The sequence below is a fragment of the Pan paniscus genome, chromosome 15, assembly GCF_029289425.2.
Source record: "Pan paniscus chromosome 15, NHGRI_mPanPan1-v2.0_pri, whole genome shotgun sequence".
NCBI classification, from domain to species: Eukaryota; Metazoa; Chordata; class Mammalia; order Primates; family Hominidae; genus Pan; species Pan paniscus.
Genome location: NC_073264.2, coordinates 103,612,082 through 103,638,080, shown reverse-complemented (window position 1 = coordinate 103,638,080; position 25,999 = coordinate 103,612,082). Strand labels below are relative to the sequence as shown.

At 47.7% G+C, this 25,999-nt stretch overlaps 1 protein-coding gene across 3 annotated transcripts in view; it reads right to left on the bottom strand.

Moving 5' to 3' along the window:
* TECPR2 (tectonin beta-propeller repeat containing 2) overlaps nt 1-25,999 on the bottom strand; it is a 136,566-nt gene that overhangs the window by 15,267 nt on the left and 95,300 nt on the right. For 2 of the 3 annotated variants that reach the window (XR_008620989.3, XM_055098037.2), the window contains exons 17-18: nt 25,872-25,964; nt 25,245-25,393 (exon numbers count right to left, since the gene is read on the bottom strand). Coding sequence is in view for 2 of the 3 variants with exons in the window: in XM_055098037.2 (XP_054954012.1) it covers nt 25,245-25,393; nt 25,872-25,964 (242 nt within the window). In the remaining variant the exon portion in view is untranslated. The remainder of the gene's footprint in view (nt 1-25,244; nt 25,394-25,871; nt 25,965-25,999) is intronic. The other variant, XM_034938193.3, reaches the window with a different exon arrangement.

Sequence of the window (25,999 nt, the reverse complement as noted above, 5' to 3'; positions counted from 1 at the left end):
GTCTAAAATTTTGGCTTATTCATATTCAAAACTTCATAAAAATGCAAAAGAGGCTGGGCGTGGTGGCTCACACCTGTAATCCCAGCACTTTGGGAGGCCCGAGGCAGGCGGATCACGAGGTCAGAAGTTCAAGACCAGCCTGGCCAATATGGTGAAACCCCGTCTTTACTGAAAAAATACAAAAATTAGCCAGGCATGGTGGCACACGCCTTTAGTCCCAGCTACTCGGGAGGCTGAGGCAGGAGAATGGTGTGAACCTGGGAGGCAGAGCTTGCAGTGAGTGGAGATCGCGCCACTGCACTCTGGCCTGGGTGACAGAGTGAAACTCCGTCTCGAAAAAAAAAAAAAAGAAATGAAGGATGCAACTTGTAAGATGGAATAAATAAGGAATTTGAGAGTTAAAATGCTTTGGAAATGCTAAAAAAAATACACAAAGTTTGGTGAGCTGAAAGAGAGAGGAGATAGGGAGGGAGGGAGGAAGTATGTGTGTGTGTGCACAGCAGGCAAATGGTGTGTGCTTGTTTTTTTGTTTTTAAGTTCAAAATCCAGCTCCTGCAAGAAGGTTTGCTTTTTGTTTTTGGGGCAGGGTCTTGCTGTGCTGCCCAAGCTGGAGTGCAGCGGTGCGATCACAGGTCACTGCAGCCTCGACCTCTTGGGGCTCAAGTGATCCTCCCACCTTATCTTCCTGAATAGCTGGGACTATAGGTGAATGCTACCACACCTGGCTAATTAATTTTTTTTTTTTGGTAGAGATGGGGTCTCACTATGTTGCCCAGGCTGGTCTCAAACTCCTGGGCTTAACTGATCCTCCTGCCTCGGCTTCCCAAAATGCTGGGATTACAGGTGTGAGCCACCACACCTGGCCTAAGTGTCCTTTAAAGATGGTTTGCAGGGTGGTGATGGGGAGGGAGCCACGCTTCCTTTCTGGGAGTGCCCAAATTATTTAATTATAACTCTTGGATACTTACTGACCAAAGGGGCTGCTCAGGGCTGTAAAGTTTCCCTTAAGCAAGACCTCATGCGGGAAGAGACAAGCTGCTATCCTATGTCCTCAAAAGGCAACAGCTCCAGGATCATTCCTGATTATTATGAACACCTAAGGCTGTGTTTTCTTTCTTTTTTTTTTAACCCCTGAGACGGAGTCTTGCTCTGTCGCCCAGGCTGGAGTGCAGTGGTGTGATCTCGGTTTACTGTAACCTCCTGCCTCCCGGGTTCATGCCATTCTCCTGCCTCAGCCTCTTGAGTAGCTGAGATTAAAGGCACATGCCACCACGCCCGGCTAACTTTTGTATTCTTAGTAGAGATGGGGTTTCACCATGTGGGCCAGGCTGGTCATGAACTCTTGACCTCATGATCCGCCCGCCTCGCCCTCCTAAAGTGCTGGGATTATAGGCGTGAGCCACCGCACCTGGCCCAGGCTGTGTTTTCTTTACTCCAAGCTGCCAACATTACAGGATAAACCATTTCTCCTTTCCAGTGTCGAGAGACTCTCTTGACAGAATGTATTGAGACCTGACTAGTCATAAAATTCAAGTTAAGAAGCAAAGTTTTCATGGACGACTTCAATACAGGGTGCTGATGCTGTGGGCAGCCCCCTGCTCAGGGGCCCTGAGTGGCTGTTCTCAGGTGCAGGGATTCCTTTCAGCAGTCAGGCGCAGTGACAGCACTGCCTCATTGAGACAATGTGACCTACACACATGACACGTTGTTTCCTGGGATCAAGGCAACCTTGTTTTTGGGTCACTATTCAGTACTTGTGAATTCTGACTCCAATGTGCTCATCCCGTCTACTCCCCAAGAAGAACTCCGTGTGACCACCACCCTGAGATTAGCGTAAGCCCCTGCATTCCTAGGAGAAGCGAGTTGGTTACCTGCAGACACTGGGAAGACTGTAGCCAGCACCTCTGCTGCCTCGTGCTGAGGACACACACTGCCACCTTTGCTAGAGGAACTGTGTACAATCCAGAAGTCGTCCCAGCCCCACTCACCCAGCGATTTTCACTCCAGTCCACTTTCTGTTTTTACCAGACTGCAAGTTCCATGAGGGCAGAACTGTGCTTGCCTCATCTAGTGCCACACCTGGAGCCTGGTGCACAGTAGGTCTTTTATATCTATTCATTCAGGGGCTAGGCTGCTCCAGGGATCTAGCCCCATGCCTAACCACCCTATGTGGGGCTGCCAGAATCATCTGCACCAGGCACTGCACCTCCACACCCACTCTTTCTAGGCTGGGTGGGCTCGGAGGGAAAACATGGTGCTTTCCATTCTCACCACCCTTGGAGCGCCAAGTGCTGTGGGTTTTCAAAGTCACCACTCAATAAATGTAAATGGCCGGGACTGGTGGCTCACGCCTGTAATCCCAACGCTGTGGAGGCCGAGGCGGGCGGATCACCTGAGGTCAGGAGTTTGAGACCAGCTTGGCCAACATGATGAAACCCCATCTCTACTAAAAATACAAAAATTAGCCAGGCGTGGTGGTGGGCGCCTGTAGTCCCAGCTACTCAGGAGGCTCAGGCAGGAGAATCGCTTGAACCCAGGAGGCGGAGGTTGTAGTGAGCTGAGATCGCACCATTGCACTCCAGCCTAGGCAACAGAGCAAGGCTCTGTCTCAAAAAAAAATAAAAAGAGGTCGGGTGCAGTGGCTCACGCCTGTAATCGCAGCACTTTGGGAGGCCGAGGCGGGCAGATCACGAGGTCAGGAGATCGAGACCATCCTGGCTAACACGTTGAAACCCCATCTCTACTAAAAATACAAAAAAATTAGCTGCGTGTGGTGGCGGGCGCCTGTAGTCCCAGCTACTCGGGAGGCTGAGGCAGGAGAATGGCGTGAACCCGGGAGGCGGAGCTTGCAGTGAGCCCAGATCGCGCCACTGCACTCCAGCCTGGGGGAGAGAGCGAGACTCCATCTCAAAAAAAAGAAAAGAAAAGAAAAAGAAAACACAAATGTCTGGGGCTCAGATCACAGTTCTTCAAACTTCTTGTAGCTGAGCTTTTATCATAGCTTTTATCAACACACGTGTGCGCACGCACACACACACTCACACATGTTCCTCAGTCAGAATGTGGTAAACCCAGGCTGAAAAACAAAAACATGCTGAAGATTTCACAGCCAAAGGAAACATGTATCTAGACAGACCATTTTGGCATGGACTTATCAGAACTTGGAAGAAATTCAGCAGGAATGTTTCAGGAATACCAGGGTGGACCGAGGGTTTTTGAAGCGGCAGCACAAATCCCCCAGGAAAGACGCCTCTGGAAATAATTCTAACCCAAACAAACCACGGTTATCCAGGCGGCCATTTGTGCTTTCCACACTGCCTTTTCTTTTCCCTCCAAGTCTCTCTCCCTCCGTTTTAACCTTGAATCCCCGTAAAGGCTGACACATGCTGAGCTTTACTTTCCCTCAAGGATTCATGGTGCTGCTGTGTGTCTGTCCGTCTATCCGTGCAGCCTCAGGGGCCGCTGGGGCGTGTGGGTTGGTTGGGCTATTTGTCACATGGCCCCATGGTAGCTGTACTTTCTGACTTCTGTTTGGTCTTTCTAGTTCTTTTTTCCCTGTAGCAGACCCTCTTCCTGCTTCTGGTCTATTCTTCCCAATTTCAGATGGGCTTAAAAACCCGATACCCATGTTAATAGGTCTAGAATTAAATTAAAGGTAAATTCTCAGGGCCAGGGCTGACACACTAGGAGGGCCTCCTCTTCGTGGTCTGTGTCCTTAGCTGGAGGAGCCGGGGACCATGATCTCTGAGGCTCCTCGAGACTCTGACCCCAGTACGAGGTGGGTATGGCTGCCCGGGGCCTGCTGTGTTGAGCTCTCTTTCTGTCCTCACTGGCCTGAAGACCAGCAGTTTTCCAGCAGCGCCTGTGGGGCCCTGGCCTTGCAGAGGTGCCTCAGGGCCCCTGTGGAAGGGGCAGTTTCATGGGACCAGTTTTGCTGTTACTTGTTGAACACATCTGGCTTATGTACAAGATTTTATTTAAGGCTGGACAGCTGGGAGTGTTTTTTGTATTTTGTACACACACCTGTAGTCCCAGGTACTCAGGAGGATGAGGTAAGAGGATCACTTGAGCCCAGGAGGTCGAGGTTACAGTGAACTGAGATTGTGTCACTGCACTCCAGCCTGGGTGACGGAACAAGAGCCTAACTTAAAAAAATTTTTTTTTAATTTGAAGAATGGGTCCCACTGCTAAAAAACATTTGGAAACTTCTGGCTCAGCAGAGCAGGGCTCCAGACGCTGGGCTCTGGACAGAAACAGGCTCCACTGCTGCTCTCTTCTGGCCTGTCAGAGGCCTCTCCCTCTCCCTGGTGGGTCCTTCTGCACTGACTCCAGTTACTGCTGGGCCTCTGCATCTGGTCTGAGGTGTGACCTCAGAATCCAGCAAGAAGCTGCATCTGCTAATTGTAGGGGGTGTGCTAAAGAAAACGCTCAGAAGCAGGTTTCCTGGGTGCCTGTCACATTCTGTCCTTCCTGAGCAGGGGCTGGTGGAGCCAACTGGCCACTCTTCCTGTCCTACCCTCCAGACCTTGTCACTGATACCAGCCCAATGACTGCGCCATGGCTAGCACCAGGACTCAAACATTGCTGTGAGACAAGAAGAGCAGAAGCTGGACCCGGTGGCACACACCCTGGTCTCTGATAGCTCATCGCTCTGCTCTGTGGCTGACTCAACAGACAGGCTCTGGGAAGCACCTTCTGGATGAGTGCAGCCCAGAGGGAGAGGTCCCTAAAGATGATCTCTGGGCTCTGCTCCTCTAGGGTCACGGCAAGCATCGCAAGGGGCTCCCCTTCCTGCCGCTCATGGTTTTACTGGGGGCACACGCAGGGCAGGCTGGGACAAGCTTCCCTAGGTCGTTGTTTAAACTACTGGGTCATAAGTTGTTAAAGCATGATGAGGGGACTGCTGCAGGACCCAGGGCACCCCGTTAGAACCCTGTGGTCTACTTCTAGGTATCATGGCCTTCCAGAATGAGAGAAAAGACTTAGAGTTCAGTATGGTGAAGAGGGGTAATAGTTCCTAGAAGCAAGTTTTGAAGAAGAGAGCTCAAAAACAATAGATGTTTAAATGGAGGTATAGGAAAAAAAAGGCAACATGGAAAAAATTAAAGGAAGTGGCAAAAAACAATTTAGTTTCCCTCAAAGGGAGCTGGTTCCATCCCACACCATTAGACAGCAGTTTGGGGAGGTTTCATACCTTCATTTGCAGGCAGCATAGTTGTGCTGACGGAACAACTTACAGTGTAACAGGCAGCCCCACCAGCACCTAAATACCACTCAAAGATGTTCAGAGGCTTAGAGGAAAATAGTGGCTATACTCTGAAGACTGTGACACCAGAACCGTGGAGGTGAAGGGGATGAGCTGCACCATGGTGCTCAGCGCTGGGTATGTGCAAGAGTCACCTGCAGGGCACTGAAGAAGCCAGAAGCTTCTGGGCGGTGATGATAATGAGCACACAATTACTCTTTCACTCCCTTCTCAAGCACCACTACCATGAGAGGGAATGGGTTAAACAAAGAAAAACCGGGCGGGCGCAGTGGCTCGCGCCTGTAATCCCAGCACTTTGGGAAGCCGAGGCAGACCGGATCACCTGAGGCCAGGAGTTCGAGACCAGCCTGACTAACATGGCAAAACCCTGTCTCTACCAAAAATACAAAAATTAGCCAGGCATGGTGGCATGCGCCTGTAATCCCAGCTACTCGGGAGGCTGAGGCAGAGAATTGCTTGAACACAGGAGGGGGAGGCTGCAGTGAGCTGAGATCGGGCCACTGCACTCCAGCCTGGGTGACAAAGCAAGACTCCATCTCAAAGAAAAAAGGTTCAAATCTCCTAAGGACAGAGAGAATGAGGGGAGGAAGCAGCCATACAATTCTGGAAGCTGGAAAGTGGGGGATGCATGGCAAGGACTCAGCGGGCCCTGGAAGGCTAAAAGCAACGACTCCCCACCCAGCAGCCCAGCCAGATTGCTGTCAGAGACCCGCGGGGCCCACAGGCTCCATGCATGTGCTCAGGGCTTCCAGTCAGCCTTGCTGGGCCTCACTCTTCCAACCAGGGGACTGCCAACATCTGAAGAAAGCCTCTGCCATGTAAAAGGCGAACTAGACAGAAAACACACAACTTGGGACACACAAAGACCAGGCAGGGAGAAGAAACTTCCAAAACATCCTTAGGGAGATGAGAGAAGACTGACTCTACAGCCATCAAACAACAACAGGAACTTTCAGAAATTAAACATGTGATCATGGAAATAATCTGACAGAGGGTTGGAGAAATAAGGTTGAGAATGTCTTCTAGAAAGTAGGATAAAAGCATAAAAAGACAGAAACAGGAGAGAAAAGAAAAGTGGAGGCCAGCTTAGAAAGTCCACAATACAAAAGGAAGCCTCCAGGCTGGGCACAGTAGCTAATGCCTGTAATCCCAGCACTTTGGGAGGCCAAGGCAGGTGGATCACCTGAGGTCAGGAGTTCGAAACCAGCCTGACCAACATGGTGAAACCCCATTTCTACCAAAAATACAAAATTAGCCGGGCGTGGTGGTGGGTGCCTGTAATCCCAGCTACTTGGGAGGCTGAGGCAGGAGAATCGCTTGAACCCAGGGGGCAGAGGCTGTAGTGAGCCCAGATGGCGCCACTGCACTCTAGCCTGGGCAACAAGGGCAAAAACACCAACTCAAAAAAAAAAAAAAAAAAAGAAAAGAAAAAGGAGGCCTTCAGCCAGAGCAAACAGAAAACAGGAGGGGCGCCAGGTGCAGTGGCTCATGCCTGGAATCCAGCACTTTGGGAGGCCAAGGTGGCAGGATTGCTGGAGCCCAGGAGTTCAAAAGCAGCCTGGGCAATATAGTGAGACTCCATCTCTACAAAAAATAATTAAAAAATTAGCTGAACATGGTGCATATGCCTGTGGTCTCAGCTACTTAGGAGGCTGTGGTGGGAGGATTGCTTGAGCCCAGAAGTTTAAAGCTACAATGAGCTGTGATTGCACCATTGTGCTCCAGCCTGGGTGACAGAGTGAGAGACCCTGTCTCAAAAAAAAAAAAAAACAACAAAACCCCACAACAACAAAAAACCCTACAACAACAACAACAACAACAACACACAAAAACATAACAACAAAAAAAGGAAAACAAGAGAGGCGGGGCAGAAGAGGACCCCAGCAGAGGACCCAGACACCCACCAGCACATAGGCTGCAACCACCTGGCTGCAAGGATGAACACAGCCCTCACCAAGGCATACCACTATGTATCTGTTCTTATAACACTAGGAACAAAGAGACCTTACAAACTTTCAGAAAGAAAAACAGGTCAAGTATCAAGGATCAGGTGTTAGAACGGCTTCTGGGCCGGGCGCGGTGGCTCACGCCTGTAATTCCAGCACTTTGAGAGGCCGAGACGGGCAGATCACAAGGTCAGGAGATCGAGACCATCCTGGCTAACACGGTGAAACCCCATCTCTACTAAAAGTACAAAAAAAAAAAAATTAGCCAGGCGTGGTGGCGGGCGCCTGTAGTCCCAGCTACTCGGGAGGCTGAGGCAGGAGAATGGCGTGAACCTGGGAGGCAGAGCTTGCAGTGAGCCGAGATCGTGCCACTGCACTCCAGCCTGGGCGACAGAGCGAGACTCCGTCTCAAAAAAAAAAGAAAGGCTTCTGGCTTCTCAGTAGCAATCCTGGAAGCTGAGAGACAATGGAGGAAGACCCTCAAAATCCTAAAGGAAAATGGTTTCCAACCTAGACTGCTATATCCAGCAAGGTCAAGGGTGAACACAGATGAAAGACTTTTCAGACATGCAATACCTCCAAAAAGTCACCAACCATGAACCCTTCCTTGGGAACCGACTGGAAGATAAACTCCACCCAAACAAACACAGACACAGAGAGAGGAAGACCCGGGATCCGGGAGAAAGGGGCTCTAACATGAGGGGAGGTCAAAGGTGACGCTAGGACAACAGCTGGGTCCTGGGTAGAGAGAGGAATGAGGCCAGACTGGAGCTGGCCAAGAGGGTGCAGGAGAGATCTCTGCAGGGGGAAGAAATGGAGAGGACACATTCCTAATGTGTGAGACAACTGGCAGAGAGTTTGGGATTGAATGTGTGGAACTGCACTTAGAAAACTAGATGAGCAGGCTGGGTGTAGTGGCTCATGCCTGTAATCCCAGCACTTTGGGAGGCCAAGGCAGGTGGCTCACCTGAGGTCAGGAGTTTGAGACCAGGCTGGCCAATGTGGTGAAACCCCGTCTCTATTAAAAATACAAAAAATTAGCTGGGCGTGGTGGCACACGCCTGTTAAGCCCAGCTACTCGGGAGGCTGAGGCAGAAGAATCACTTGGACCCAGGAGTTGGAGGTTGCAGTGAGCAGAGATTGATCGCACCATTGCACACCAGCCTGGGCAACAGAGCAAGGCTCTGTCTCAAAAAAAAAAAAAAAAAAAAAAACTAGATGAGCAAACAAGATGATTATCAAGTCCAGGGAAAACAAAGAGTCACACAGACAAGGAACTGCAGGTGTGATTCATCCCCTGCCTCCGCTGTGAAGAGCTCCTCTGTCCTCACAGCAAGGCCCGTGCCCAGGAAGCGCGGCAGCTCTGGCAGGGTGGAAGCAGGAAGGGAGGTGGGTGGCTGGGGGAATGGGGGACGGGGGATGCAAGAGCTCTGCATGCTTCTCTTCCCGCAGAGAGTCAACCAGAAACACCTGAAGTCAGGGGACCAAACACAGCTCCCGAAGCAGCATTCAGAGACAGGCAGCGAAAAGAACTGAAAGGAGCTCTCCAGAGAGGGCAAAATTGGCAGGAGAGACATGTTTCTTACAGCACATCTTATAGAACCCACTGACATGTCAACCTACTGATTTTCACATGTGACTCTGTTTTCTTTCTTTTACAGACGGAGGCTCACTCTGTTGCCCAGGCTGGCGTGCGGTGGATGATCCTGGTCTCCAGTGATCCTCCCACCCAGCCTCCTGAGTAGGTGGGACTAGAGGCACATACCACCACACTTGGCATTTCATGTATGACTTTCATGAAAAATAAAAACCAGGCTCGGTGTGGTGGCTCCTATCTGAAATCCCAACACTTTGGGATGCCAAGACAGGTGGATCACTTGAGGTCAGGAGTTCCAGACCAGCCTGGCCAACACAGTGAAACCCCATCTCTACTAAAAATACAAAAATTAGCTGGGTGTGGCTGGGCACAGTGGCTCGCGCATGCAATCCCAGCACTTTGGCAGGCCGAGGCGGGCAGATCACCTGAGATCAGGAGTTCGAGACCAGCCTGGCCAACATGGAGAAACCCTGTCTCTACTAAAAATACAAATACATAGTGGCACTCACCTGTAGCCCCAGCTACTCAAGAGGCTGAGGTGGGAGGATCACTTGAACCCAGGAGGCAGAGGTTGTAGTGAGCTGATATTGTGCCACTGCACTACAGCCTGGGTGACAGAGTGAGACCCTGTCTCAAAAAAAAAAAAAAAAATTAGCCAGGCGTGGTGGCGGGTACCTGTATTCCCAGCTACTCAGGAGGCTGAGGCAGGAGAATCACTTGAACCCAAGAGGCGGGGGTTGCAGTGAGCCAAGATCACCCCACTGAACTCCAGTGGGCGACAGAGCAAGACTCCATCTCAAAAAAAAAAAAAAACAAAAAAAAAACCCCAAAACCAAAAAACACAACTGGCCGGGCACAGTGGCACACGCCCGCAATCCCAGCACTTTGGGAGGCTGAGGGGTGGGAGGATCACTTGAGACCAGTAGTTTGACACCAGCCTGGACAACACAGCAAGACCTCATCTCTACAAAATAAAAATAAAAAAATGAGCCAGGTGTGATGGTGCATACCCCTAGCCATTCTGGAGGCTGAGGCAGGAGTATTGTTTGAGCCCAGGGGTTTGTGGTTATAGTGAGCTATGATCGCACCACTGCACTTCAGCTTGAATGACAGACTGAGACTCTGTCTCAAAAATAAAAAATAGGCCGGGCATGGTGGCTCACGCCTGTAATCCCAGCACTTTGGGAGGCCAAGGCAGGCGGATCACAAGGTCAGGAGATCGAGACCATCCTGGCTAACACAGTGAAAACCCATCTCTACTAAAAACACAAAACATTAGCCAGGTGTGGTGGTGGGCGCCTGTAGTCCCAGCTACTCGGGAGGCTGAGGCAGGAGAATGGCGTGAACCTGGGAGGTGGAGCTTGCAGTGAGCCGAGATCATGCCACTGCACTCCAGCCTGGGCGACAGAGCGAGACTCCGTCTCAAATAAATCAATAAAAAAAAAAAAAAAAAAAAAAAAACCAACCAAGATGCCTGGGTCTCACCCCAGACCTGCTGAATTCGTATCTCCAGGGAGGGCCGAGGCCTGGACATTTTTAATAAGCTCCTCTGATGGCTCTAATGTGGATATGACCCTTCACTTTACTGATAGGAAAATGAAAGTGAAAGGCGAGTTTAAGCAACATTCCCAAGGTCAATTGAATTCACAGGCAAAAAACAAGTATTAGTTGAAGTTCTTCTGATTGCAAGTAACAGATTCTGCCCCAGTAACAGATTCTGCCCGCAATGGGAACAGTCCCTCCTGGCTGGCAGGGCTCCAGGATGCTGCAGTCTCCCTGAGCACTGTGCCCCACTGCTGGAAATGGCCACGTGCCATCTGCCCAATGCCTCTCCAAGGCACCTGCGTGCAGGCCAGCTGGGAAGGAAGTCTTGCAGTTATCATGCATACAAGCGACGCTGGCTCAGTGAGGTTGGATCAAGGAGACCAAGAGGCACTTGTACAGGCAACTGGTCCAGTCACCAAAAGGAGATTAATGAGATTACAGACCCAGGCTGGGACGCCAGCATGGATTGGCTTCCTCTGCCCCAAAACAATCCATGTCAGAGTCCCCATGTCCACTCCATCCCAATCTCACATCTCACAGATGTGCACCACAAATCCAGCGAATCAGGCCAAAGAATTTCCACAGCTCACTGCAGACCTTCCCCATTTGGGTCCTGTCCGGCCCTGCTCAAGAGCCTCCAACAGCCCCCACTGCCCATGGAATTAGCCACAAACCCTCCAGCCTCAGAGTCAAGATCCTCCAAAGATGACCCAAAGGACATCTCAGATCTTCTCTTTCCCACAACATCCTTTGTGCATCCTTCACTCCCAGAGGTTCACTGCCAGGAGCCTAGAAGCCCACGGAGCTAATGTCTCACAGTCCTCAGGGTGGTCCAGCAGCAGATAGTCCTTCCAAGGCAGCAGGGAGGAGCACTCTTCCCTACTCAGAAACACTAGGCCAAGCCTCTTTACCTGCTGGTCACTGAAAATGCCCATTGAGTCTCAAGTCCAAGTTCAAACACTATACCCATCCTCGGAAACCAAGTTTGGGACCCTGGGGATCTGTATTTTTTTCATGATTGCTTCTATAACCTCCTGCCTCGCTCTTCTTTTAGTCATTTAACTTTTGGTCAGTTAACTCCAAAAACAGCTTCACTCATTTCCTTTTTTTTTTTTTTTTGAGACAGGGCCTTACTCTTTCGCCCAGGCTGGAGTGCAGTGGCATGATCTCAGCCCACTGCAACCTCCGCCTCCTGGGCTCAAGCAATCCTCCCATCTCAGCCTCCCGAGTAGCTGAAATTACAGGCATGTGCCACCATGCCCAGCTAATTTTTTGTATTTTTGGTAGAGATGGGGTTTTACCATGTTTCTCAGGCTGGTCCTGAACTCCTGAGCTCAGGTGATCCACCTGCCTCGGCCTCCCATAGTGCTGGGATTACAGGTGTGAGCCACCATGCTTAGGCAGTTTCACTCATTTCTGTTCCCTCTGCAAACCAAACACAATGTAGGGTACCCTATAATCTTCATTTAAAACTTCTTCTTTTTTTTTTTTTTTTGAGACAGGGTCTCATTCTGTCACCCAGGCTGGAGTGCACTGACATGATCACAGCTCACTGCAGCCTCAACCTCCCTAGTAGCTGGAACTACAGGCACATGCCACCACACCTGGCTAACTTTTGTATTTTTCATAGAGATGGGATTTCACAATAATACCCAGGCTGGTCTTGAACTCCTGAGCTCAAGCAATCTACCCGCCTCGACCTCCCAAAGTGCTGGGATTATAGGCATGAGCCACCACACCCGGCTCATTTAAATTTTTTTTTTTTACACTTTAATATTTAAAACAACTCTACAGAGGCCAGGCATGGTGGCTCACATCTGTAATCCCAGTACTTTGGGAGGCTAAGGTGGGAAGCTTGCTTGAGGCCAGGAGTCCAAGACCAGCCTGGGCAACATAGCAAGACTATGCCTCTACAAATTTTTTTTAAAAATTAGCTAGGTGCGGTGGTGCATGCCTGTAGTGTCCTAGCTGGTTGGGAGGCTGAGGTGGGAGGATGGCTTGACCCAGGGGTTTGAGGTTACAGTGAGCCACGATCACTCCACTGCACTCCAGCATGGGCAATGGAGTGAGACTCTGTCTCTAAAAAACAAAAACAGGCCGGGTGCGGTGGCTCACGCCTGTAATCCCAGCACTTTGGGAGGTGGGCAGATCACGAGGCCAGGAGATCTAGACCGTCCTGGCTACCTCTTTTTTTTTTTTTTTTTTTTTGAGACGGAGTCTCGCTCTGTCACCCAGGCTGGAGTGCAGTGGTGCGATCTCGGCTCACTGCAAGGTATGCCTCCTGGGTTCACACCATTCTCCTGCCTCGGCCTCCTGAGTAGCTGGGACTACAGGCGCCCGCCACCACGCCTGGCTAATGTTTTGTATGTCCTGGCTAACATGGTAAAACCCTGTCTCTACAAAAAATACAAAAAAAAAAAAAAAATTTGCCGGGCATGGTGGCGGGTGCCTGTAGTCCCAGCTACTTGGGAGGCTGAGGCAGGAGAATGGTATGAACCCAGGAGGCGGAGCTTGCAGTGAGCCGAGATCGCGCCACTGTACCCCAGCCTGGGCTACAGAGCAAGATTCTGTCTCAAAAAAAAAAAAAAACCCAGCTCTACAGGGGTATGTTGACATACAATGAAATGCACACATTTAAAGTACATAATTGGGTAAGCTTTGACATATGCATACACTCTTGAAGCCACTGCCACACCTCCCCTTTGAAATTTCTGCCAGGCCTTGAGTAAGCACTGATCTGTGTTAGCATTTTCTTTCCTTTTTTTTTTTTTTGAGACGGAGTCTCGCTCTGTTGCCCAGGCTGGAGTGCAATGGCGTCATCACGGTTCACCACAACCTCTGCCTCTCAGGTTCAAGCAATTCTCCTGCTTCAGCTTCCCAAGTAGCTGGGATTACAGGTGTGCACCACCACACTCAGCTGACTTTTGTAGTTTTAATAGAGACGGGGTTTCACCACGTTGGCCAGGCTGGTCTTGAACTACTGACCTCAGGTCATCCACCTGCCCTGGCCTCCCAAAGTGCTAGGATTACAGGCATGAGCCACAGCACCTGGCCTGTGTTAGCATTTTCTAGTATTTTATATAAATAAGTTTGTTTTTGAGACAGGGTCCCGCTCTATCACCCAGGCTGGAGTGAGGTGGCAGCCATCATGGCTCACTGCAGCCTCTGCCTCCTGGGCTCAAGGGATCCTCCCACCTCAGCTTCTTGAGCAGCTGGGACTACAGGTGTGCACCATCACACCCAGCTAATTTTTGTATTTTTTGTACAGACGGGGTTTTGCCATGTTGCTTAGGCTGGTCTTGAACTCCTGGGCTCAGGCAATCTGCTCGCCTCAGCCTCCTAAAGTGTTGGGATTACAGTCATGAGCCACTGTACCTGGCCAAATTTTATATAAATGAAATGATAACAGTATGTATTCTTTGGCTTCTTGACTCAGCATAATTATTTCATCAAATTTGGACAACTTTCAGCTGTATTTCTTCTTCACATCTTTTTTTCCTGTCACCCTTCTTCCCTCTTCTTTTAAGACTTGGATTTCATTTCCGTGAGGCCACTTGAAGGGGTCTGTGCTCACTGATTCTCTGAACATTTTCCAGCCTGTTTTCCCTCTGGGCTTCAGTGTGGATGGTTTTTCACTGCTGTGTCTTCAAGCTCACTAGTCTTTTCTTCTGCAATTTCTATGCTGCCATTAATCTCATCCAGTGTATTTTTCAGCTCAGACATTGCAATTTTAATCCCTACAAATTTGATTTGAGTTGTTGTTTTTTGTTTTTTTTTTTTTTTTTTTTTTTTTTTTAGAGGCAGGGTCTTGCCATCTTGCCCAGGCTCATCTTGAACTCCTGAGCTTAAGCAATTCTCCCAGCTCAGCGTCCCAAAGTTCTGGGATTGCAGGCGCGAGCCACCACACCCAGCCTGGAGTTTTTTGTTATTGTTTTTTTTTTTTTGAGACAGAGTCTGGCTCTGTTGCCCAGGCTGGAGTGCAGTGGTGCAATCTTTGCTCACTGCAACCTTCACCTCCCAGGTTCAAGTGATTCTCCTGCCTCAGCCTCCTGAGTAGCTACGATTACAGGTGTGTGCCACCACACTTGGCTAATTTTTGTATTTTTAGTAGAGATGAGGTTTTGCCATGTTGGCCAGGCAACTCCTGACCTCAGGTGGTCTGCCCACCTCAGCCTCCCAATGTGCTGGGATTACAGGTGTGAGCCGTTGCATGCCTGGCCTAGCCTGGAGTTTTTATATCTCTCATTTTCTACTTAACAGGCTGAATCTCTCTACTAGCTTCTTGAACACATAAAGGTGTAACAACTGTTTTAATGTCCTGTCTATGAATTTTACCATCTGTATCATTTCTGGGTCAGCTCCTATTGATGGATTTCTTCCCCTTTCATTGCAGGTTGTATTTTCCTGCTTCTCTGCTTGTTGGGTAAATGTTAATTGGTTGCCCATGTGAATTTTATCTTGCTGATGTTGGATATTTTTGCAATCTGTAAATATTCTTGAGCTTTGTTCTAAGATGCTGGTAAGTTACTCTGAAACAGTTTGATTCTTCGGAGTCTTGCTTTAAGCTCCAGTAGGTAGGACCAGAGCTGCATTTAGTGTCAGGCTAATTTTGCTCCATATCTGAGGCAAAACACTTCTGGGCATCTGACCAACTTATGGGTGCATGTGATCTGTCCAGCAGAAGACCCTCTGACTGGTCACAGGGAATTGTGACACAGGCTCCTTCCTCAAACATGGTCTGACCAGGCCACCTGCCTGGCTTCAAACTCTTCAAGAACGATGCCAATGCCTTAGCCCAGCCCTCCCTGCCCCGGCCTGTGCCAGTCTCCCAATACAGCCCCTTTCTGCACCCTGGGCAAGGGTGCCTTCTGCTCAGTGCCTATACTTCATGTCCCCTCTGCTTAGAACACCCTCTGTCCTGCCTGCCTGCCACACTCCTACTTGCCTTTCTTGTACCAGTGCCACCTCTTGTGAGATCCTCTGACCACTCCAAGGCCCTGACAGCACTTCCCTCTCCAGCTGGCTCCATGGCACTCTGCCCACAGCTCTGGAAGCACAGGCGCCAGTGGTTTGCGTGTGTCTCTACGGTAGCCTGTGAGTGTCCCTGGATGGGACTGTTCTTGCCGCTGCTCTGTTGTGGGCCTTGAGGATGAGGGGCTGAGGAGGCCCGGCACAACCACTGACTACCCTGAGACCAGGAACCTTGCTTTTGCCAGGCCTTGCTTTCCTCATCTGCAGAAGGAAGTGGCAAGGTTATGTGTTTTCCAGTCTCCTTCTAGCTCTAAAATCTTTGTGTGGGGCAGGGGGAAGGGGGGACAACCTACTGGGGTTCAGATTTATATGGGCTGGGTAGGTCAGAGACGTGCCTCGGAGAAGAAAGGTTGCTCACTGACCCACAAAAGATGGGTCCCTTGTAAAATATACCTATTTTTCTCCCTGATCATGAAAAAGTTTTCCTACCCATTATGGGAAAACATGGTAAATTTTAATCACTTATAATCCCTGGATCAAAATAGTCTTTTTTTTGAGATGGAGTTTCGCTCTTGTTGTCCAGGCTAGAGTGCAATGGCGCGATCTCGGCTCATCACAACCTCCGCCTCCCGGGTTTAAGCAATTCTCCTGCCTCAGCCTCCTGAGTAGCTGGGATTACAGGCATGCACCACCACACCCAGCTAATTTTGTATTTTTAGTAGAGACGGGGTTTCTCCATATTGGTCAGGCTGGTCTTGAACTCCCGACCTCAGGTGATCTGCCCACATGGGCCTCCCAAAGTGCTGGCATTACAGGCATGAGCCACCGTGCCCGGCCCCATAACAGTCACCTTTGTTGTAGTTTCTTCTAGGTTTTCAGTGGGAAATTATTTTTTATTTTTATTAATTGATTAAGACAGGGTCTTGCTCTGTTGCCCAGTCTGGAGTGCAGTGGTACAAACGTGGCTCACTGCAGCCTTGACCTCCTGGGCTCAAGTGATCCTCCCACCTCAGCCTCCTGAGTAGCTGGAGTAGCTGGGACCACAGGTGCACGCCACCACACCTGGCTAATTTTAAAAATTACCTGTAGAGACGGGGTCTCACTATGCTGCCTAGGCTGATTTTGAACTCCTGGGTTCAAGTGATCCTCCCACTTTGGCCTCCCAAAGTGCTGGGATTATAGGCATGAGCCACTGCACCCAGCCTAGTGGGATTTTATAGTTTTGTTTTACAAAACTGGAACCACACCATAGACACCATTTCAGAGTCCACTGTAAGCACAGTAAGAACAGACACCTCTTCTACTCAAGCACATGGGGCACACAGAATGTGAAACTTCACACCAACTATGCTTGCGTTAGAGGTACCTCTAACACAGACAGAAAATTCTCTAACTCAAACAGCAAACTCCAGACTATGAAGATGCTAAACACAACTATAAATATTTTCTCCAAACCCTTGCAAGTGTTAGCAAATCTGAAAACTGAGTCATTTGTTTTGAGTACTTTGTTAAAACTTTACCGCAAAACTACTACAGGAGGGGTATCTTCCCAGAGAAGAGAATAGGACAACAGAACTAAATAGAGAAGCTGATGCTAATTTTAAAAGATTTCTGTGGCTTCACTTCATGTGCCCTTGAGCATCTATCCCCTGCCTCCATTTCCTTTTCCACTGCAAATACATCCTCTACGCAGATGAAGAAGCTCAAGTCGAAGAACAAATAAAACAAAGTGGAAAGATGTACAACATAATCAAAATACATAAACCCCGCTTGTTCTCCAATCCTCAGCTTCAACCAACTCTTCTGACGTTCCAGTCCTCAGAGTGAACCCCCGTCTCCCCTCACTCCTGGGCTCATTTGCAGGACCCTCTGCAATTTAAAGATTCGCATGTGTAGGCTTTGTCCTAAAATACGACGTGTGAGGCCACTAAGCCTATGACATGTCGCCACAACCTGGTGCTTGCTGCCATCCTGCAGTTGGTCCTGGCCCAGGCTTTGGACCTCAGAGCCACAGGAGAGGCAGAGGCGGGTGTCACACACCTGGGTCTATGTCCCACCCCTGCCGCCTGCCCGCTATGAGGCCTCAGGCAACTTTCTGAACCTCTGAGCTAGGGTTTTCTCCTCTGTCAAATGGGGAAAGACGCAGTCACTTCCCAGGTTGTTGTGAGGACTGAGGGAAAGATGTGCTTCAGGCATTAGCCTGGCACAAGGCGAGCGCCTGGCAGCAGAGCTTGTCTTCACTTCTGATCTCAGCAAACAATCGTCAGTGCCAGCAGCCCGGGAGAAGCGCCTTCCTCAGCCCAGGGGAGCCTCGGCAGGGGCAGCACCTGGGAGCTGGGGGCCTGGGTCCCCGCCTGGGCTTGGCACACACCAGAGTTGGGATCCTGGGCAAATTGCTCAACTGTTCTGGGTAACAGATTTCCTCGTAAAGTAGGGGGAACTACGGACTTTTCTATTTCCTGGGGCAATAAAAGGGTTAAGGATAAGGCAGTGCTTGGCAAAGTGCAGTAGAAAGGCCTGTGTACATGTGAAGCCTGATTTCTTTCCCACAGAAACCAACTTGAAAAGCATTTTGTATCTACAGAATCCATGGCAAACTGAATGTCTTCCATAGCATGCTAAAAGCTAACTCAATGAGAAAATGTGGCTCTATTCAGCAGAACTACTTGAAATAGTTCATGCTTAACATCCCATTTAGCAATCACTACTTTATTCAGAGCAGAGCTTTGAGGTCCTTTCATGTGAATTTGTTCTATTTTGGCCATTTTCCTGGCAAAGCTGTTGATCACCACAGTCAATAGAGCACTTTAAGCAAAGCTCTCTGCCCCATTTTAGCTTTGCTTCCTAGAGGTTATTCTAGAGTCTACATGGAGACAGGAACAGGAAATTGTGGTTGCACACCGTTCTCCATGTAACCCTTTTGCCAGGTACCTGTGTGGCCCCATGGCTGCAGAGAGGTGCACACAGCAGAGGCAAGGGTGGCTCCAGCCCCACTGAGGACTGAGCCCGGCAGCTTCCTGCTTGCCCTACTCTCCAGCATCCTGGCCTCTGGCTTGCTGGGAAAAGGAGGAGGCAAGGCACATGGGCGCTCAACCCACTCAAGGACGTTCTTTCCACAACACATCCTGCAAATCTCGCTCTTGCACTCAGCAGCCCTTTACTAACGCCGGCCTGCCTCTGCACTGGGATCCTACAAACTTTACAGTCCAGTGTTACCACAGGTCTTCCATATGTACGTGATAATTGTGACAAATATTCCTTGGAGCTACCAGAGGAATATCACTATCAAGCAATGCACTGTGCACAAGAATGTGTGGAGGAAGTAACAGACTGGAAATAGAAGAAATAGAGGATAGAAAAACAACAGAGAAAAAGCAAGAAAACCAAAAGGAGGTGTTTTGAAAAGAGCAACAAAACTGACAAACCTTTAGCTAGACTGACTAAGAAAAAATGAGAGAAGATTCAAATTATTATTATTATTATTATTATTATTATTATTATTATTATTAGAGTTGTGCTCTGTTGCCCAGGCTGGAGTATAGTGGCAATTGGCAATAAAACTGGCAATCATAGCTCACTGCAGCCTTGAACTCCTGGGCTCAAGCAATTCTCCTACCTGAGTCTTCTGAGTAGCTGGGACTACAGGTGCACTACCAGGTCCAGGTAATTTTTTTTTTTTTGGTAGAGATGATGTCTTGCTATGTTGCCCAGGCTGGTCTTGAACTCCTAGGCTCAAGTGGTCTTCCTGCCTCAACCTTCCAAAGTGGGATTACAGACATGAGCCACTGTGCCCAGCCAATTCAAATTATAAAATCAGAAAGAGGAGACATTACTACCAATTTCACAGAAATAAAAAGTATTACAGAAGAATACTGTGAACAATTGGATGCCAACAAATTAGATAAAATAGATGAAATGAACAAATTCCTAGAAAGAATAAACTACTTAGATTGAATCAAGAAGAAAAAGAGGCAGGGTGCAGTGGCTCACACCTGTAATCCCAGCACTTTGGGAGGCCGAGGTGGGAAGATCACTTGAGGTCAGGAGTTCGAGACCAGCCTGGCCAACACAGTGAAACCCCATCTCTACTAAAAATATAAAATTAGGCTGGGCACAGTGATTCACGTCTGTAATCCCAGCACTTTGGGAGGCCGAGGCAGGTGGATCACGAGGTCAGGAGATCAAGACCATCCTATTCAACATAGTGAAACCCCATCTCTACTAAAAATACAAAAATTAGCTGGGTGTGGCGGTGCATGCCTGTAATCCCAGCTACTCATGAGGCTGAGGCAGGAGAACTGCTTGAACCCAGGAGGCGGAGGCTGCAGTGAGCTGAGATCGTGCCACTGCACTCCAGCCTGGGCGACAGAGCGAGACTCCGTCTCAAAAAAAAAAAAAACACAAGAAACAAAATTAGCTGGGCATGGTGGTGCACGCCTGTAACCCCAGTTACTTGGGAGGCTGAGGCAGGAGAATTGCTTGAACCTGGGAGGTGGAGGTTTCAGTGAGCTGAGATTGTGCCATTGCCCTCCAGTCTGGGCAACAAGAGCAAAACTCCATCTCAAAAAAAAAAAAAAGAAGAAGAAGAAATAGAAAATTCTGAATAGGCTGGGTGCGGTGGCTCATGCCTGTAATCCTAGCACTTTGGGAGGCTGTGGAGGGTGGATCATTTGAGGTCAGGAGTTCAAGACAAGCCTGGCCAACATGGTGAAACCTCGTCTCTACTAAAAATAGAAAAATTAGCTGCGTGTGGTGGTACGTGCCTGTAGTCCCAGCTACTAGGGAGGCCAAGGCAGGAGAATTGCAAGAACCCAGGAGACGGAGGTTGCAGTGGGCCGAGATCGCACCAACATCCTCTAGCCTGGGTGACAGAGTGAGACTCCATGTCAGAAAAAAAAAAAAAAATTCTGAATAGACCTATAATGAATAAAGAGATTGAACCAGTAGTCAAAAAAACTTCCCACAAAAAAAGTTCAGGCCTACATGGCTACATGAATTCATGGATGGGATGACGAATTCTAACAAATGGGGTGTAAAAAATAAAACTAATCTTTCAAAAACTCTTCCAAAAAGTAGAAAAGAAGAAAACACTTCCCAGTGCATTCTATGAGGCCAGCAGCATTCCCTTGATACCAAATCCAGACAAACACATGACAAGAAAACCAAAGACCAATATCTCTCATGAATATAGACACAAAAATCCTCAACAAAACTTTAGCAAACCAAATCCAGCAACATATACACACAAAGGATTTCACATCATGACCAACTGGGATTTAACCCAGGAATGAAACTGTGTTTCAACATATAAAACTCCATCAGTATAATGTATCATATTAATAAAGGAAAAAAACCAGATGACCGTCTCAATAGGCATAGAAAAAGCATTTGACAAAACCCAACACTCTTTCATCATAACAAACACTGAACAAACTAGGAACAGAAAGAACTCCTAGAATTCCTTCTAGGAATAGAAGGGAAGTTCAACCTAATAAAGGGAGCCTAAGAAAACACAAAGCTCACATCATATTTAATGGTAAAAGACTGAATGCCTTCCCCTTAAGATCAGAAACAAGACTAGGAGGCCCATTCTCGCCACTTCTACTCAACATTTTACTAGAAGTTCCAGCCAGGGCAATCAGGCAAGACAGTAGAATAAAAGACATACAGATAGAAAGGAAGAAGTAAAATTATCTCTATTGGCAGACCATGTCAGAAGCCATGATCTCATCTATAGAAAATGCAAAAGAATCTACAAAAACCTGTTAGACCCAATAAACAAGTTTAGCAAGGTTGCCAGACACAAGATCAATATACAAAAATCTATACTAGCAATGGGCAATCTGAAAATGAAGAAAACAGCTCCATTTACAATAGTATCAAAGGGAATACAGAACTTAGAAATAAACCTAACAAAAGCAGTATAAAACATATACTCTGAAAACTACAAAACATTGGTGAAGGAAAGTAAAGAAGATCTAAATAAATGGGAAGACATCCCATGTTCACAGACTGGAAGATTTTCCAAATTTATCTACTGATTCGACACAATTCCTTTCAAAATTCCAGTTAGTATTTTTTTTTGCAGAAATTGACATACTTATCCTAAAATTCACATGGATGTAGGAGGGGCTCCACGTAGCTGAAAAAATCTTGAAAAAGAAAAAGTTAGAGGATTCATACTTCCTGATTTCAAAATTTACGACAAAGCTAAGTAATCAGGACAGTGTAGTTTAAGGATAGATACACAGATCACTGGGATATAACTAAGAGTCCAGTAGCAACCCTTTATATTTACAATCAATTGATTTTGACAAGGGTGTTGAAATAATTTAATGCGGACAGAATAGTCTTTTCAATAAATGGTGCTGGTACAATTGGATACCCACATGTAAAAGAATGCATTTGGACACCTATCTCATACCATATTCAAAAATCAACTCAAAATGGATGAAGCACTTAATGTAAGAGCTAAAACTACAAAACTGCTAGAAGAAAACATAGAGGTAAATCTTTGTGACCTTGGATTAGGCAACTAAAAGCAGAAGCAAATGAAGAAAAAATTAATAAACTCGACTTCATCAAAATAAAAATATTTGTGCATCAAAGAACATCATAAAGAAAGTAAAAGACAATGCACAGAATGGAAGAAAATACTTGTAAATCATGTGTCTGATAAAGGTCTAGTACCCAGAATACATAAAGAACTCATATATAAAACTCAACAGGCTGGGCACGGTGGCTCACATCTGTAATCTCAGCACTTTGAGAGACTCAGGTAGGCGGATCACAAGGTCAGGAGTTCGAGACCAGCCTGGCCAACATGGTGAAACCCCCATCTCTACTAAAAATACAAAAATTAGCCAGGCATGGTGGCGCATGCCTGTAATCCTAGCTACTCAGGAGACTGAGGCAGTAGAATCACTTGAATCCAGGAGGCAGAAGTTGCAGTGAGCTGAGATCATGCCACTGCACTCCAGCCTGGGCGACAGAGCAAGACTCCATCTCAAAACAAACAAACAAACAAACTCAGTAAAAGATAACACAATTTAAAAATGAGCAAAAGATTTGAGGCTGGGCGTGGTGGCACACGCCTGTAATCCAAGCACTTTGGGAGGCCGAGGTGGGCGGATCACCTGAGGCCAGGAGTTTGAGACCAGCCTGGCCAACATGGTGAAACCCTGCCTCTACTAAAAAAAATATGGAAAAAAAAAAATAGCCAGGCGTGGAGGCACATGTCTGTAATTCCAGCTACTCAGGAGGCTGAGGCAAGAGAATCGCTTGAACCCAGGAGGCAGAGATTGCAGTGAGCAGAGATTGTGCCACTGCACTCCAGCCTGGGCAACAGAGTGAGACTCCATCTTAAAAAAAAAAAAAAAAAAAAAAGGAACACACAGTTCTTGAAAGAAGATACACAAATAACCAATAAACACATGAAAAGAGGGATGTTCAATATCATTAGTTGTTAGGTCAATGCAAATCAAACCCACAGTGAGATACCACTTTCCAACTACTATGATGACTAGTATTAAAAAATTAGACATATGAGGCAGTTTCTGAGACCAGAAAAATAAAATAACAACAAAAAATTGGAAAGGCCAGGCGCAGTGGCTCATGCCTATAATCCCAGCACTTTGGGAGGCCAGGGTAGGGTGGATTACCTGAGGTCAGGAGTTCGAGACCAGCCTGACCAATATGGTGAAACTCCATCTCTACTAAAAATACAAAAATCACCTGGGCATGGTGGTGCATGCCTGTAATAGCTACTCAGGAGGCTGAGGCAGGATAATTGCTTGAACCCGGTAGGCGGAGGTTGTAGTGAGCCAAGATGGCGCCATTGCACTCCAGACTAGGCAATAAGAGCGAAACTCTGGCTCAAAAAAAAAAAAATTGGTGAGGATGGGAAAAACTAGAACCCTCATATCTTGCTGGTGGAACACAAATGGTGCAGCCACTGTGAAAAACACTTTGACATCCTTAAAAAGTTCAACACAGAATCGCCACATGACCTGCAGTTCCACTTACAGACAGATACCCAATAGAACTGGGAACACACATCCTCCCTAAAGACTTGCACACATATGTTGACAGCAGCATTATTCACAGTAGCCAATAAGCAGAAACAATCCAAATGTCCATCCACTGGTGAAATGATAAACCGATGTGGCCTATCCATACAACAGAGCTGTGATGTAGTCGTAAAAAGGAATTAAGAACTGATACACCTACAACGTGGATGAACTCCGAAACATGATACAAAGTGAAAGATGTCAGATAAAAAAGGCCACATATTATATGATCCAATTTATATAAAATGTCCAGAATAGGCAAAGCCATAGAAACAGAAAGCAGATGAGTGGCTGCCATGGGCGGAGGGGCTGGTTCTGTGAGAACAGGAAGTGACTGCTAATGGGTAAGGGTGTTCTCTCTGTTTTGGAGTGATGGAAATCCTCTGGAATTGGATGGTGCTAACTGCTGCTAACTGATGCTAAAGCCACTGAGCTGCACACTGTAGAAGGCTGAAATTTTATGTTATGCGGGTTGTAACTTAAAAGGAAAAATATAAAGTTGTTAGAAGGAAAAAAGGAACGTATTGACAGTGGTGTGTCAAAGGAGTCTACCTGGGTGCGGGCAACCAGAGAATTTAAGGACAATAATGAAACTAATGACAGGCGGCTTGCTTTTCATAATCACTGTGCCCCAGCAGTGCTAAACATGGCAGTGAGGAAGGCTCCTCTCTGCAGGGTGGACTCTCCCTCTGTGCCACTATGAGTACGTCACCGTGTGCAGAGGGAAAACAGAGCATGTGTTATAATTCATTATGTACAACCTCATGTTTGACAGTGCCGTATCATTCACAAAGTGTTGTCATAGACAATATCATCCCCATCACCCTCTGGAGGAGGAAGACCCACCAAGGAGGACGAGAAGCCTCCCTGTGGCCATGACCGCTAGTGGTGGCCTCCACAGAGCTCTGGAGCCAAATGCTGATTTCAGTAAAGGTTCTCCCACCACCACACTCCCCAGGGCTGGTGGACACCACTGGTGTCCTCATCCTTGAGGCCTCACCATGACCAAAATGTAGACAGTTATGCACAGAGGCATTTACCCTACTCTTTACCTCTTTCCTGACTCCACTGAAGGTTTCTCTGCCCAACAACGAACCATCCCCCCTGCCCCACTGCTGCCTCCACAATTGGCAACTTCACCTGTTTCCCAACAGAGTCACCAAATGGGGGCTGGCAGGAGTCTGGGCAAATAAGTCTCAAAAAACTACAGCCCCCAGTTATAAACTTCAACAGAAATCTATTCAGCACAGGAACCAAGCCTGTGGGATCTTTAAGGGTAACTAGATAGTACATTCAAATCAGACTTCTCCTTGTGAGCTGAGTGCTGGAGGTCAGGAGAACACAGACTCTGTGTTGGGATGCACGGTCAGCTGAAACATGGCAGGAGCTGGCCAGCAGTGGGCTGGACAGGAAACGGAATTTCTTCAACAAACCAGGAGAGGTACTCAGCATTTTCTCCATGACAAGATTCAAAGTAACTTTTACCTTCTTTATACTTCTGGGTACTGATTTATTATCATTATTATTATAAAATAGAGGTTCCAATATATAGGCAGATTTAAAAAATAATATTCACTTAGTAAAAAGTCAAAAACGAAATATTATTATTTTGAAAGAGAAAATATACGTGTTGACTCATAATCTGTAACAGTCTGTTCAGCTCTAAACTTCACAAATCCCGAATTCCAGTTGTGATGTTGATGAATGAGAGTGTGTAGACCCTCGGGGCATGGCTCCCCGCATTTGCTGGGAGGCCTCTAGAGGCTGTGCGGATCCTTTTTCCCAGTACCAGCATCCTCACAGTTTCTGTCTTACTGAAGAGTGAGTTCCACCAGCTAACTTCTGCTTACCTGGACAGGTGGCTCAATCATTATCCAGGCTGGAAGCATGAGACTGGGATTGAGAGGCTGAGTCCCTACACGGAAGTAAACTCCACCCCTGGAATCACAGGCCCAGATGTGCTGATTTCCACATGCCAAGCTTGTCAATTTTACAGCTCCTGTAGACAAAGAAAAGTACACACACTATAATTACTTTTGTACAATGACTATTCTTTCATCTAATCTATGAACTTTGATTTTCTACTTCAAAGAAAGAAATGAGGCTGCATTTGCAACTGAACTTGGACGCTGAGTCATCGGATCTGTCCTAGTCCGTCCACATCGGCTGTGTGGACTCAGCTGGGCTTGAGAACACCGTAACTCAAGAGAGTAATAATGGCCTCTGGCCACTCTGCCACCTGCCAGGCGCCACACGGCACCCCTTCCAGGCAACAGGCAAAGCAGTCAAGATGCTGTCAGTACAGTGCCCTGAACCACCAAGCCCTGGGATTAGTATCTCAATGTGGGTCCCATCGTCAGCTTCCTCAGACATGTGACTAATGCCAGCAAATTCTAGATTTGGAGAGAGGGAACTCGTATTTACAGATAATCTTGATCTTAATTAGAATTAAACTGACTGGGCACAGTGGCACACACCTGTAATCTTAGCACTTTCAGAGGCCATGGCGGGTGGATCGGTTGAGCCCAGAAGTTCAAGACCAGCTTGGGCAGCATAGTGAGACCCTGTCTCTACAAAATACACAGAAATTAGTTGGGTGTGGTGG